Source organism: Rutilus rutilus, assembly GCF_951802725.1.
Source record: "Rutilus rutilus genome assembly, chromosome: 15".
NCBI classification, from domain to species: Eukaryota; Metazoa; Chordata; class Actinopteri; order Cypriniformes; family Leuciscidae; genus Rutilus; species Rutilus rutilus.
The window spans coordinates 26592406-26607189 of NC_140220.1; the positions used below are offsets into that span (position 1 = coordinate 26592406).

Genomic DNA, 14784 nt, shown 5'->3' on the forward strand with positions numbered 1-14784 from the left:
CAAAGAAAATGTGTCAGAGGCAGAGCCACAGAGTTTCCAGTTAAACTGGTTTAGGGCAAGTGTGTAAAACCCCATATTGGGTAATTCACCAAGTCACTTTTAACAATAGAATGCTTGAATAGCAAAAAACAAATCCCTTCAACCAAATTTTCAGACATGAAATTTAAGCATAAACAATCAAAAGGAAAAAAGCAGACGAATGGGGCCATTAGTCCAGTTGTATAAGCTGGTCACTAAATGAAATTAAAATGAGTTGGCAGTGTCGAATCGACCTGACTCTAAATATGGATAATGTTCATAATAGCATCTTAATCTCATTAATCCCATCAAAGTGAGCAGCACTATTGTGCATTATGAGTGCATTAACGCTGCTTCAAATACAAAGTGAGCTCGTGAGAACAACAAATAAATCAAGGGTAATAAATAATTCATGGGGGATTTGCAGGCCTACAGATAAATGTGACATGACCGCAGCTCTGTTTGTCTTTGAGGTGTAAAGGATATATTTTTTTGTTTTTCTCATGAAAATTTAATGTTTCTATCTCAAGCAACAGATCCCTTGATTCATTATTCAATACTGGACAGGTGATATGTGTCACATGTGGTTTAGGTAAACCAAAATTGTTCTTTACAATCTGTTACAAAAGGAATTTTCAAGTTTATTACTCAAGACTTTAGTTAGCAATACTTTACAATACATAAATTAACTCATTGCAATGACTCAATAACAACAACAATAGCACTGGATGGTGCCGTGGAGTATATTGCATTGCCTTCTTCTAAATTTTGAATCGTCTCCATATCTTTGTCGTAGCAACAAGTCTGTCAACGGAGTGTATTACAACAAGTTCGCTAGAGAGAGTTGATAAGGGAAAGTAACATAATCTAAATAAGCCTTGGCTAATGTTAGTTCCATCGCAGCTCTGGAGCTGTGTAAGTGAAGTCTTTAAAATTATCCTGGTGGAAAGGGAAAAGGCTGTCCTCTATTGGTGTAAGACAGGGTTCCTCTTGGGTGAAGTCAGGGTCAAAATTTGCCACATCCTCAATAGATTCCTACAAACCAAAACCAAAACATTATTTTTGACCAATATTAACACTTTTCAAATTAATCAGATATTGGTTCTTTAATGTCACATCTGCTGATAAATAGCATCATTTGGTGCATCTATGAAGAATAGCACTCAACAACAGTATTTCACTGGTAAAGTAACTAAAGTAATTTTACTTAAACGTTTACTTTAAGTATGTATATATATAATTAAATATATTAATATAAGTATTGTAAAATGTCTTCAATTCTATCAAACAATTTTGTAAATATAATTGAATAAATAATAAAGGCTATTTGTTACAGTGTGGAGGTGGATCCAAATTAGCGATCAAAGACTTCCGATTTTACATTGGTTAACATGAACTAACTATAATCAATATATTTTTACAGCATTTATTAACCTTTGTTAATGTTAGTAAATAAAATGTACATGTTCATGTTATTTTACAATACATTAACTGATGTTAACAAATAAAACTTTTGATCTTAAAAATGTATTAGTAAATGTTGAGATTAACATGACCCAAGATCAATAAATGCTGTGGACATATTGTTCATTGTAGCTCATGGTAAATAATGTTGTTAACTAATGTCAACAAATGAACCCTTATTAATGTGTTACCTGTGTTTTATTAAATAAATTAAAATAAATCAGTAATCAAAAATTGGTTCTGATTATTCAATATAAAAAAAAGTCCATAACTGAATCAATATTGGTCAATGTCTACATACAACACACAGAAGAGAATTAAACAGTAGAAGTGCAGAGGTAGGCTTACTATTCGAGGTGTGAACGGTGGTGTGATCTCTCGTTTGTTCAGCTTCTCCCAGTCCAGTCCTGAGAAAAACGGGTGTGCAGTGATGGCCTCTTCCCCTCCATCTCTTTCCATGCAGCCTAACCGACCCGCTGGGTCTCTGGTGAGTAACTGGGTAGATAGCAAACACAAATCTTCATTATTAAGCTTTTGAACACAGTGCTTGAAGAGTGCACTTGCTCAATCTTTCAAATAAATGCAAATGCTGTATAAAAAAATAAAAAATAAACAATTGGTCACAAATGTTACCTTAAAGTGGAACTTCTACCTGATTTCACAGAAAATGTTTTTTTCCTATAAATTAATGTACTGTATATAAGTTGGTTCAGTTATGTTAAATATCATTGTAGACTTGAATAAAACCGATTAATTTAGATGTTACCATTTTTAGATTACCACATTTTCATTGCACTTGGTTGCCAAAATGGTCTCTGCAAAGTTTACTGTCACCAATACTGCATAGATCAGATCACTGACTTAAGCCCTTGGAAAGGAGATTTTGGGATATTACTCCACTAATACGAGAAGACCTCTACTTAGTCACATGATGTTAATCCTTCTACCATGACACAGCTCTTTAACCCTCCATGGAGCACAATGTAACGAGGCACAAAGGGCATGGATAGCCTGTGATAGTGACATCTTGGGTCAAACAGCAGCAATGGGGGCTGCTCACAGGCGGTGCTCTCTGCTCCTTATTAGCCTCATCATGTTTTAATGGTGCTTACATACAACTGGGCCAAGACCCTCAGAACAACCAAGAAACATGTTCACTCTGAGCTCTTTAAATGAAGCAAGATTTGAGGTTATTCTGGTGAGAAGAAGAATCAGAGCTTGTTGAAGACTAGAACAGAATCAAGTTTCAGTATGAAGGCTCTCTTTACTCTTTTTTTATGAAATGTTTGCACAATGGTAGAGGAAGAGAGTAGTTTAATCATAAGACGTCACTGCCAGGAAAGTCACAGATTTCCCAACATAGCTGCCTGAGATGCAAGTCAAGACTCTGGGTTGTGTCCTTAGAGTAAATGTAAAGAGACTGGTGTAGTAAAAGTCAGATAAATGTACTTGTAGTACAAAACAATGGATTCGATTCAAGTGGCGCCTTTGAGTACGCTTACATTAAAGCTTTAATTGAGACAGGCCTTTCTTTGTGTGATTGAGCTACAGTCTAGATAATTAAATATTTGCATGCATCTCACCTCTGTTTGGAGCTTGTGCTTAGGCCAATTGTATTCCAATTAACGTGTAAACATACTGGACGAAATAAGTGAAATACCCGATTTACATGCAAATCAATAACCCGCCAATGCACGTAACCGCGTTTACAAGACAGGTTGTTGCCTGCCTTGTGGTGATGTCAAAACGTAAGCATCCGTGTATTACACTCTGTTCATTATGTGAGTTGTGATGTTAAATAAAGCATAAAAAAACCCAGTATTTCAGAGTATTTCAAAATGTCAGCGGGAAAGACTCTCCTCTAGTATTTGAGGTTTCTACAACTGTACCACTTGTCCTTTGGCTGCATGAGATGAGAACGCATTTTTTATACTTCTTGGGTCAAGAAAAAGCCAGAGTTTACTCGCCTACCGTGAAACACTCTCTGTGGCTGGATGCGCTTAATCTGCCATATAAGGATGTATTTCTCTCACATGTCACACATGCACACTTCAATAAACTGACAGAATGCAGATTAAGGAGTTTACATGCCAGGAGAAATTGGGGAAATGGGCAAAAATCTAGCTGTGTCGATCAGTTTATTCTTAAGATGTTTATGACTTTTCGGCATTAAAGGAAAAACGCGTTTACATGACCACACACGTTGTCGGCTTATTAAGCGTTATCGGGTTAAGAGCGTGCATGTAAACGTGCAGTGTTTACGAAGAGACATTTTATAAAGACAAATTGTTTTGGTCTGACTTATTTTAAGTCATCATGTGTAATCAATCAGATTTTTTGACTGCAGATCTGGACTCACTCCTCTAAGGATGTCCTCTGCCTCGTTGCTGAGCCAGGATGAATAAATGATCTCTTCTTTGAGGATGCACTCAAACAGCTCGTCCTCAGTCTCCGCTTCAAATGGAGCATGTCCCGACAGCATCTCATAAAGCAGCACGCCCAGAGCCCACCAGTCCACTGATACGCCATACAGCTCCTCCAGGATGATCTGAGAGAGACACTCAGCATTAAACATCTACATGTGAAGAGAATGCGCACACACACATTAACCATCATCTTATATATCCTCTTATAATAATGTTCACCTCAGGTGCAATATAATCTGGAGTCCCACAGAAGGTGCTAGTAAGTTTTCCATTAAAGATTTCCTCTTTGCACATGCCAAAATCTGCCAGTTTGCAGTGGCCATGTCTGTCCAGGAGAATATTGTCCAGTTTCAGGTCCCTTTAAAACACAAAAAAGAATGACAAAACTCAAATTATTAATAAACAGTAAAATAGCACTGGGTGTAACCATCAAGTAAGTGACAAAAAGGTAAAAGTTATTGTTATTAAATATCAATAATTAATTTTTATTTTTATTTTTTATTTTTACTGTGGTTAATTACAGATGTTTTCTGCACTTTCTTCACTTATTTTGAGACTAAATGTGTGCAATTCTACTGAAAGGATTTAAACGTTAAAATGCATCAAATGATCGGAAGCTAAACGCATTATTGAATGCTTTACATAGCCAACATATTTTATTAAACAGCTGACGGATTTGTATAATTTTATGAATGAAGGAAATTACAACTGTAATTTATGTGTGCCTACACATAAGTCATAAATAACAAGCTGAAAGACAGCCTGCGGTAGCACGAATAATGTAAACTAAATATCGCAAAACATACAATAGTGAATAACAAATGAGGTTCACAGAGTTCAAATGGTATTGATGCAAAATGACAAATGAGCGTGTACTGCAATGCTTGCATGCTTGACACAAGTGTGTAGAGTAATCAGCAAGAGGAGTATCATTCAGTCTCCTGTCATCAGAGAAGGAAAGGCCATATTGATCCAGTGGAAAAGAGAATGACGGAATGTATACTGGATTAACAGCTTCTTGTGGCCAAAGGTTTCCAAGGAAATGTGGTCTAATTTCATTAGAAAACAATAAACAGAGAACACACTGACAGGTGACCTCTTTACTGTGTTGTTAAATGTGCATGACTGTGCCGCATTACTCAGTAAACAACAAAGAATAGAGTGTTTTACAACAACACTATACACACGTGTTGTTCCATCTCCCATTACTTCGTTCAGTCAGGGTAACACTGGAGCCTCAACACTGGACAAAATATCCCCACAAAGATGGCAATATCTGAAATCCTTGTCCTTGTGGGGACATTTTTTGGTCCCCATGATTAAAACAGCTTATAAATCATACTAAGATATATAGATATACTAAGATAGATATTTATTTGAAAATGTAAAAATGCAGAAAGTTTTCTGTGATGGGCAGGGTTAGTTAAGGGGATAAAATATTCAGTTTGTACAGTATAAAAATCATTATGTTTATGGAAAGTGCACATAAAACATTAAAACACTGTGTGTATGTGTGTGTGTGAGTGTGTGTGTGTGCATGTGTGTGTGTGTGTGTGTGTGTTTCTGGAAACTTGTGTCTTCTTGTTTCTTCTCAAATAATTTATACAAATGTTATTCTCAAGTGTTATGAATCAGGTAATTTACACAAATGGAAAAGAGAAAGAAAGACAGGGACTACTACAAAATCAAAAAGATATCTTAACTTCCTTTACTTTATGCCTAGTGAACAAGCACAGAGACATGCAGAGACTCACGCTCACAGTTTCTCACAGGGCTGGCGCTGGCAAAAATAACAGCATGGCAAACTCACCAGCCTGGCCATCAACCACAGCCCAAATCTGCAGCTGGAGGACTGGCAGAACTATTGCTGAGCCTGCAAAATGGGCAAATCTCTCTTCTGCTTAACCATCAGTGGCGTAACCGAATGCTTTCCTCTCTACGTAAAACAACCCAAGACTCTTGCAATGTTGCAACAAAAGTATTCAAACACCAAGTATTCTGATTTTTTTTTTAAAGGGTTTATCATTTAATTAAAAAAAAAGAATAAAACAACAAAAGAGAGTTAGTCATTTCTGATGCCCTTTTGGAAACCAGATATAATTTAGCAACAGTGGAACAATTTGAGAGGTCAATAAACACTCTGCATTTGCACTTTATCCAAGCCTCCGGGTATAACAGGCTTACTATTCAGTGAGACTAAAACACTACAGTCATTGATGAACTCTTCATTTCCTTCATGCAGACATGCACTGTCCATTGTTTTTGAATAAATCCAGTATAGTCTAGTCCTCGGATTAGAGCAGAGCCAGATTACACAGCATTACAGCATCTAATATAAGATCAGGGTTAAGTAAGGTGAAGTGGAGAGGAGCAGCTTGATGACACAGAGGTCAACGAATCGTTGTATTGCTGGTTTTATAAAAGGTGTGTTCAGGTTTCCCTTCAAAATCAATGCTGAAATATTGTGATGGGATTTTTCATATTTATTCAGAATAATATGTTGTGCTATATTGCACTTTGTAACAGAAAAAGAGTCATGTGATAAAACCAGAGCAGTCCACAGGCCGCTCTCTCACTCTCCCTCCCTTGCTCTCTCTGTCTTTCTGAGTAAACAGCTTATGTAATAATAGCTCCATTCCATGCTGGGCAGGCCTGTGACGTCAGCTCAAGTCCACACTCAAAATGTCCCCATAGTCCTCTAACAATACAACACTGCCATCTTTCCCAGGACTCTACTCTTCTCCCCATAAGCTTCACTTCACAGAAGCGTTATAATTACCCTAAAATAATTTGCTTTAAAGCCCAATAAAATCGAAAGGAAAGGTGAGAGTGGCCATAAAGAGGCCCATATGATTGTAAAGACGACAGAGGGTCAGCAAAGTTCACTGGAATTCCAGAAAAGACCCCACATGGAAGCTTGTAAATGCTGCGAGCCTCATTTGAATGGGAAAGCAGTTTGCCAGATCTGTTTATATTTGGGCTTGGCTCGGCTCTATTACAAGGGTGATCGGAAAGCTTATTCAGGTAGACAAAGGTCATGTGATTACTGCCAGGAAGAGCTCAATGTTCCGACAAGGAATAGAAAAGACTAAGTCTAGGGCGGAGACTGTCTGTAAAATCTGATGAATTGTGTCAGGACATGCGTAGACTGAACACATGCGCATGTCAAAACAAACAACTGAAGGGCAGTTGCACTGGGGTGTGAAAATCTACAGTAATTTCAGATGAACATAATGAATTTCAAATATTCTTTCCTTCTGACAAAGGAATCACATGTTTTGTACATTAAAACAGTCTGGAAAGATAAGCTAACTTGGACAGCTAGCTCCAAAATAATGTAGCAAAATTTAAACCAGAGAGAAAAGATAAAATAATGAGAGGAATTGTGTGACATTAACATGGTCCACAGTATTCCTCACCTGTAAATTATTCCTTTGGAGTGAAGGAACATCAGGGCCGAAATTATCTCTGCGGCATAAAACTGTGCTCGTGGCTCATCAAAACGCCTGCACTTCTGGATGTGGAACATGAGGTCACCACCATTCACAAACTCCATGACAAAGAATAACCGATCCTGGGAAATGAAGAGCACAGGTTAGCAAATACAGAGAAAAGTAATGTGGAAAAACATATTATAAAGTATAAAAGAGTCAAATACAAAGGAATATATTCAATATATTCATTTTATTACTTCTTCCAGCATTAATAAACATGCAAACCTGTAATATGTACAGTATTTGAACTTGTGTTCTAAATGACTAAATGATTTGAACTAATGTAAAAATGACTATAAACAACGATTTATATATTATATTTTACACAAACATCTATTGCAGTTATAAAACATTTATTTAATATACACAACTGTTCAAAAGTTTATAAATGTCTTTACTGTCACTTTTGATCAATTTATCAATAGTATGATCAAATGTAAGTCAACAAAAAACTTGCATCACTTCCTGTTAACGGTTTCGGTATGGAAAGCAGGAAGTGAATACCATTACTAACCAAGACGCTCCATCTACTGTTTACATTGGGTATTGCAACTGACATCACTAATTTAGATGATTTCTAAAGATGGGCTTTTGTGTGGCTTTTATTTTAAATTATGCTCTCAGAAAGAGCAGTAATCTTATGGACTGTATATCAAGTATCAGTAGCATTTGATAGCATTAAATGGACCGACTGTTAATCAGCTGTCAGATTTTTAACCCCAGGAAATATTCTCATGAAGTTTCAGGAGACTGAAGTATGTTTCAGGAGATTGAAGATAAACCAAAAGTATTTCAGGAATGTAAAACATTTTTTTGATATGATGTCAAGGGGTTTTGCCAAAAAGCATTGTGTTTCCTGGTTGAGTGAGGGAAATGGAGTGTCTACATTCAACAACACTTGTCAATGTGGGAACTGTGATGACATAAGTTAACCTCCACTGCAAAGTCTAGCGTGATTTCTTCTAGGCTCACGTTACAGATTAGCTACCCGGTAACATGTCAACAAATCATACACTGAACAGAATTCACCCCTGACCGGATTACGGCATTAACTCTGGTTTCCCGAAAGCTGTTTGAGAAGCATTTCTAGATTCTTCTATTGTCATTGTACACTGTAATGTAATGATACTGGTAATTTTCTGTGAGGACATTATCTGTTAAGTTTACGGACATTTCCTTTACCCTAAAACACGATGCAGCGTAATTCAGGGAAATTCAAGGGTAAGCCTTATGTAGGGAACATGAGATTTATCAAATCTTTTACAATATATTGTCATTATTTTACCTCTATTCATCATATGACACCTTAAATCTGTTTGAGGATTCTTACCACAGTCTGAAAGCAGTAGTAGAGCTGTGTGAGAAATGGATGTTGGTGGGCCAGAGCCAGCACTCTCTTCTCAATCATGGTTGCCTCGACATCATCGTCTTGCAGTATGACATCCTTCTTCAGCATTTTCACAGCAAAGACCCTGTGGTCACTTTTTAGACGAGCCAACATCACCTACAGATGCACACATATACACTATCTGTGGTTAAAAGTGCCAGGACGTTCTTAAGACATATTGAGAATTTATAATGATCAAATGCAAGGGAATGTAATCTTGGTAATGAGGCATAGTTGCATGTGCAATACCTTGCCAAAGCTGCCTTTTCCCAGCACTTGCAAGAAACTAAAGTCTTCCAGACCAACTTTAACAGTCTCGTCTTCTTGCTCCTCCAATGCTGGTGGTATGCTTTTAATGGAGTTCTGACCCTTTATTCCTGTCACGTGCAGAGAACTCTACGGGGAAGAAATACGGAGAAAGAAATGTACTCAAATTTTGGCTCACAAAGACAATAAATGTGCATATAACCAAAGCAAATATTATTGATATTCGAGATGGCTTTTATGAAGATACCTGAGACTTTCGTTTGGAGAGTGTGTTGAGCAATCCAATCTCTGACAATTTGCTGGCCAGTTCCGAACTGTTCACTCCGCAGTTGGGTGCAACATTTTGTTCACAGCGTTTGTGGATGTTCATCTTGCAACCTGAACAAATCCACACCACACAGATGACAACAACAATCTTTGACTACAAAGCAGCCGTGTTCACATGTATTCCAATAAGTCGAGTAAATATGTGCTTACTCTTGCAATGGAGACCCTGTTTCATCAGGCCGTACAGGAGAGATCCGCAGTGGTTACAGTATGTGGGAACTTTGTAGTTGTGTTCTCTAAACTGGTGGGGTAAGTTGACGCCGAAGCCCTGCCTTTGGCCCTGTACATAGAATAAAATGCATGTCAAATGGATCCACAAGACATAATTTTGTCATCACACATGCATTTACACACACACACAAGCACACACACTCACTCACTCTCTTACCTCACTTAAATCTTTCTTCATACGTGGACACTCACTTACAATCAAGTTATGACACCTCTTATGGACCACACACGCGCACACTAGAATAGTAAGGCAAAAAGTGAATGTTGCTATTCCTTGTATATGCATATGGGAAAATTATGATTCCACTAATATTAGTAACCATACACACCTTGACATTGATAACCTTGCTTTCCAATAACACCCCTGGGAAAAGATTATATTTTTATAACCACATCGCATCCCATACATTAATTGAGGCTATGTGCATGACAATGTGTTTTCTATGTAAGTCTCACCAAATGAAGTTTTTGCAATGGCAGCAAAAAGTAGGCTGGGGAAGGAAGGTTGCCATAAACTTATGACCGTAGACTTGGTGGACCTTTCTTTTCTTTAAAGCTTTTTGCCCCTCTCTTGTAAGTTTTTTATGGGGTCTCGATCCATTCACAGCTTGATCTGTAATTGATGGCAACACTCAGTCAGCACAATCAAAATGCCAACAAAATTAACTGTAAAATTAAAACTAACTGTTTTAAGAATTATGAAAAGCTGGTTATGATGCTGACATTCTTTTTTTTTTTTATAAAACTTAAAAAAGAGATTGAATATTATGTTTAAAGGCAAAAATATAACAACATCTTTATTAAAAGACATAAAATGGTGAAAGATTTTTTTTCATCAGCGTCTAAGAGAAAAACAGCACACCAGGTTCTATTTAACTGTCTACTGTAAATGTTCATGGCAGATTTGTCACAGATATATACACACATAAACAAACGCTTTATATTATAATTACACATCGATAATTTATTTTTATATAAGAATAATAAAGATTTAGGTAACACTTTAGTTTAGGGTTGAATTAACTAGTTGCTTATTAGCATGCATATTTCTAGGATATTGGCTGTTTATTAGTACTTATATAAGGCACATATTAATGCCTTATTCTACATGACCATATTCTACATCCCTAATCCTATGCAAAACATAAACTTAACAACTACCTTACTAACTATTAATACGCCATAATTAGGTGTTTATTGAGGCAAAAGTTGTAGTTAATAGTGAGAATTGGACCCTAATCTAAAGTGTGACCAAGATTTATATTTAAAACATTAAACATATTTATAGTTAATGAAAACAGCTAACCATCTGTAAAGGAGCCGGTGAGAGAGATGGATACATACACACTTCCCTCTGGTTCCAGATTCACCTGGAAGAGGAGATAACCGGTGAGAAACAATATAATACACTTTAAAAGCAGACTAAAGACTACTGTAAGTGCTGACACTATGATAAAATATCACTTTTATATCAAATATAATATCCTGTAGAGCTTCATAACATTTGTGTGTAATATTTAGCAGTTGCAACAAAAAAAAAATAATAATAATAATAATAATGATAATCTTAAACATTTTAAAATATTTTTTAGTTCACATTGATTATATAAACTGTAAAAATAGCATGATAGTCTGCACACAAACTGAAAATATTTAAACCAATTTTTTTTTTAAAGCACCAGACTTTCCACTAAGCTGATAACACTGATGTTAAAGGTGATACATTTAGCAAAATGGACATGTTTTTTTTTTTTTGAGCAAAGGATGTGGCCCTCCCCCTCTTCTATCACAGTCTGTCATTCGATCTTGCCATCTAAAAAGTCATTCTCTCGCTTCCTATCACTTATCTTGCCCTGTGAAGTGGGAGGAATTCCTGTAATGCGAGGCAAGACGAGGAAAGCAGGACTAGCTGGTTCAGGGAGTTAAATCCATAGCACGCACCATGAAGCACACCAAGTGTTTAGGGATAGGAAGGTTTAAACATTGACCCATGACACTTGAAAAGTATTTAAAAAGTATAAAATGTAAAGAAACAAACTCAGCAACGCATAAGGCGCATCGTTTTCAATATTACATAGCCTACACATTATCTAGGTTGCCAGGAAACTGCATAACAGATGCAAAGATTAACAAACTCTCAGCTGTGAAGCCAAAGCAGAGGTTTAACCTACCACCAACTCAGTTATATTTGGCCTTAAAATAACACCAAACCACTCAGCCGAATAGAAATCAAATCATTACAAAATGTAAACTTGACTTCTGGTGAATGCTATTGCAAGTTGTACATGTGGAAAGCTTAAGATTTACAACATATGGGAGGTTTATATGGGTCAAAGAGAGGAATCTGGCTAGTTTGGTTGAGCAGCATGTTTGCACTGGTGGTACAAGTTTGCAAGCGTGTCCCCCGCAAACACTGAGTGATAAAACCACACTTGCAAAATAACCAGCACATTTTCTGCAACCTAAACTCTTCGATAAAAGTTCCACAAGTTTTTTTTTTCCCCCACAAAGAACCTTTATTTTTAAGACTTTATATTGTCATAATGGTAATTTAAAAATGATCAATAGAAGTTAGGACATGAAGGTTACAATTTTTTTGATGGTCCACTTTAGACATTATATGCAACTTTGCAACTAGATTTAAATTAATTAACATTAGAGTATTAGCAGACTGTTATGTTAGGGTTAGATTTTACGGTTCAGTAAAGTAGAATAAGTTGACATGTAATTGCAAAGGTACTTATAGTCAGTATAATGTCTGTTGGGGAGAAACAATAAAGTGTTAGCAGATATTAAGCAGACAGTCTACTAATACTCTAATGACTGCTAGTTGCAAAGTTACTTATATTTAGTAGAATGTCTAAAGCAAATACTGTTACACCCACTGTTTACACCCATAAAAAACATCATAATCAGATTTCAAAACATAACGAGAAAAACAACTGCTTGCAAGGTTCATTTGACCACATTTTATCACTTGGACTAAAGGGAAAGCAGACACGAGTATGTCAAACCACACATCACCGTTTACCCAATAGATGTAAGAGAAGGTGACGCTCTGAGAGTTTCCGTGATGCATGGTGGGGTGCAACATGTGGTTCTGAGCACGACCTAGTTATTGTACAGATGAAAGTGACAGGACCCTCTGACAAGAACACTGAAAGGCCTGCAGTCAGGAAAGACTAAAACTACAAAGAAAAGGGAGCGATGGGTTCCACATCTCTCTTACTTTGCATTTAATTGCATTTTGTTTGCAAATTATATCAAAGTATTAATATCAAAAGTAAAAAAAATAATGTTCAGGGAATGACTCTGAATATAACATTTAAAGAGATAGTTCACCAAAAAAACGTAATCCTTTCATCACTTACTCACCCTCAAGTTTTTCCAAACCTGTATGAATTTATTTCTTCTGCTGAACACAAAAGAAGATATTCTGAAAAATGAGGTTAACAAAACTGCGCCCCATTGACTTACATAGTATTTTTTCCAACTATGGAAGTCAATGGGGCCCATCAACTGTTTGGTTATTCATACAGATTTGGAACAACTTGAGGGTGAGTAAATGATGTCAGGATTTTCATTTTTAGGTGAACTCTCCCTTTAAGTGTCAAGGTTCACAACGATAGATAAAATCGCATGCTGGAGGAGGTAACCATAGCAACAGCTGCTCGATCGATGTTTCATAATTTACATCGATAAAACAAATAATTTTTTTATGTTACAATTGTATACATCAATCAATATGTCTATAATTTATCAAACAGTCAAACAGTAAATTATGGTGATGATCATGTCAACATGTCTGCCCTGAATAACTATTGTAAAACTCCTCTTGTTCCTCTCTCTTGTATGTTTATTTATTTATTTTTTATATACCAAGTTACCACACCTCTATTTGCAGTTATATAGCCTATAGTTAAGGAACAATTCTGTTATTCACAGTGAAAACTCACCCATCCTTCAAAAGTTTGTCTTGTGTTTGATGGCACTATCAGTTCGTCAAGCTGGATTCTGTAATTTGCGACAAAATCGTCGTATCCAATAGGGGTGTTATTGAAAACAGCCAGTTCCAGCTCTTTGCCATTCGAGATGTATGGGCAGAATTCATCATCGAAGGTCGGCTTGTTGGTCTTCGATTTTGTGGCGGTTTGTCCAACTTTCAGATTATCTACTTTTACAACGATGTAAGGATCCAGGTGGGTTTTCTTATGAAAGGTGTGGCGAGTTGAAAAAGTTGTTGGTTTTAAATCCACTGCCTCCCCGATACGCAGCCTCAGATATCCGTTGAATTTCATAGTCATAGCTCCAATAGGCTTTTTAATATTCGATGCAATAAACCGAATAGGCAATAAATCGAAAGATTTCACCTTTCAATTAACACGAAATCATAATAGGCTAAACTACAAAATAATACGTTCTGAACTGAAGAAACATAGAACTGACATAGTCACAGTCAAAAACCTGAAACAGCGAAACCAGATGAGTGCTGAGCTTTCGTCCTTCATACAATTGTCAAGAGTAAACCTCCCTCTCTCTCTCTGTGTGTGTGTGTGTGTGTGTGTGTGTCTGTGTGTAGTTTGAGCTATGCGAAGCGTCACGAATAGATACATGAAATGGGTAGCCTACATTCCGTGTTTGTGCCGTCATCTATACTGTATAACTATGCCGACAATGCGAGCATAACAAAGACAAAGTCGATGATTAGACACACCTGACTCTGTGCTTCTCCTACCTACAGACGACATGGAAATCCATTTAGAATGAATCACAATTAGGGCTAGACTATTTTTAATGATGTCTATAAGTAAATATGAAGCTTCAAAACATTAAATCTCTCTCGGTTTGTAACAGGAGCATAAGCATTAACTGCATTGTGTAACAGGCCAACATCTTTTTCAAAGAAAACAGAGCAGAACAACTTTTAATAAGACGTCAGCTAGCACTAGAGGAAAGTGAAAGTGAAAGAGAGAGGTATTTATCATTTGTGACACAAAAATGTTAAATGTGAATGTCAGCAACTGAAGTCTAATAGCCTACAACAGAGTCAATATACTGTATATGTGTGCTGTGCCTGTGCATATACACACGCCCACACAGTTTATAGAATTAAACAAAAATGGTCATTATATATATTCACTGTAGGCCTATGCCATTTTTTCAGACCTTG

General features: G+C 36.6%; 1 protein-coding gene across 1 annotated transcript; it reads right to left on the reverse strand.

The window, feature by feature from the left end:
* Nucleotides 1-638: 638 nt before the first annotated feature.
* On the reverse strand, nt 639-14241 carry prkchb (protein kinase C, eta, b). The gene is made up of 14 exons (XM_084432056.1): nt 13571-14241; nt 10921-10984; nt 10071-10227; nt 9944-9978; nt 9772-9851; nt 9534-9663; nt 9304-9434; nt 9039-9185; nt 8733-8906; nt 7328-7482; nt 4128-4266; nt 3842-4030; nt 1831-1977; nt 639-1053 (listed from the first exon to the last, which is right to left on the reverse strand). Exons 1-14 carry the CDS (start codon nt 13916-13918, stop codon nt 907-909), a joined length of 2043 nt encoding a protein of 680 aa, XP_084288182.1. The 5' UTR covers nt 13919-14241; the 3' UTR covers nt 639-906.
* Nucleotides 14242-14784: the final 543 nt, after the last annotated feature.

Bases quoted from the DNA above. Each gene is read 5' to 3' on its own strand.
- prkchb (XM_084432056.1), bottom strand. From the start codon at position 13,918: ATGACTATGAAATTCAACGGATATCTGAGGCTGCGTATCGGGGAGGCA. The intron at 8,907-9,038 runs GTATTGCACATG...GTGCATCTGTAG, and splicing joins GAAAAGGCAGCTTTGGCAAG to GTGATGTTGGCTCGTCTAAA. The intron at 1,978-3,841 runs GTGAGTCCAGAT...CTATCTACCCAG, and splicing joins CAGAGGACATCCTTAGAGGA to TTACTCACCAGAGACCCAGC.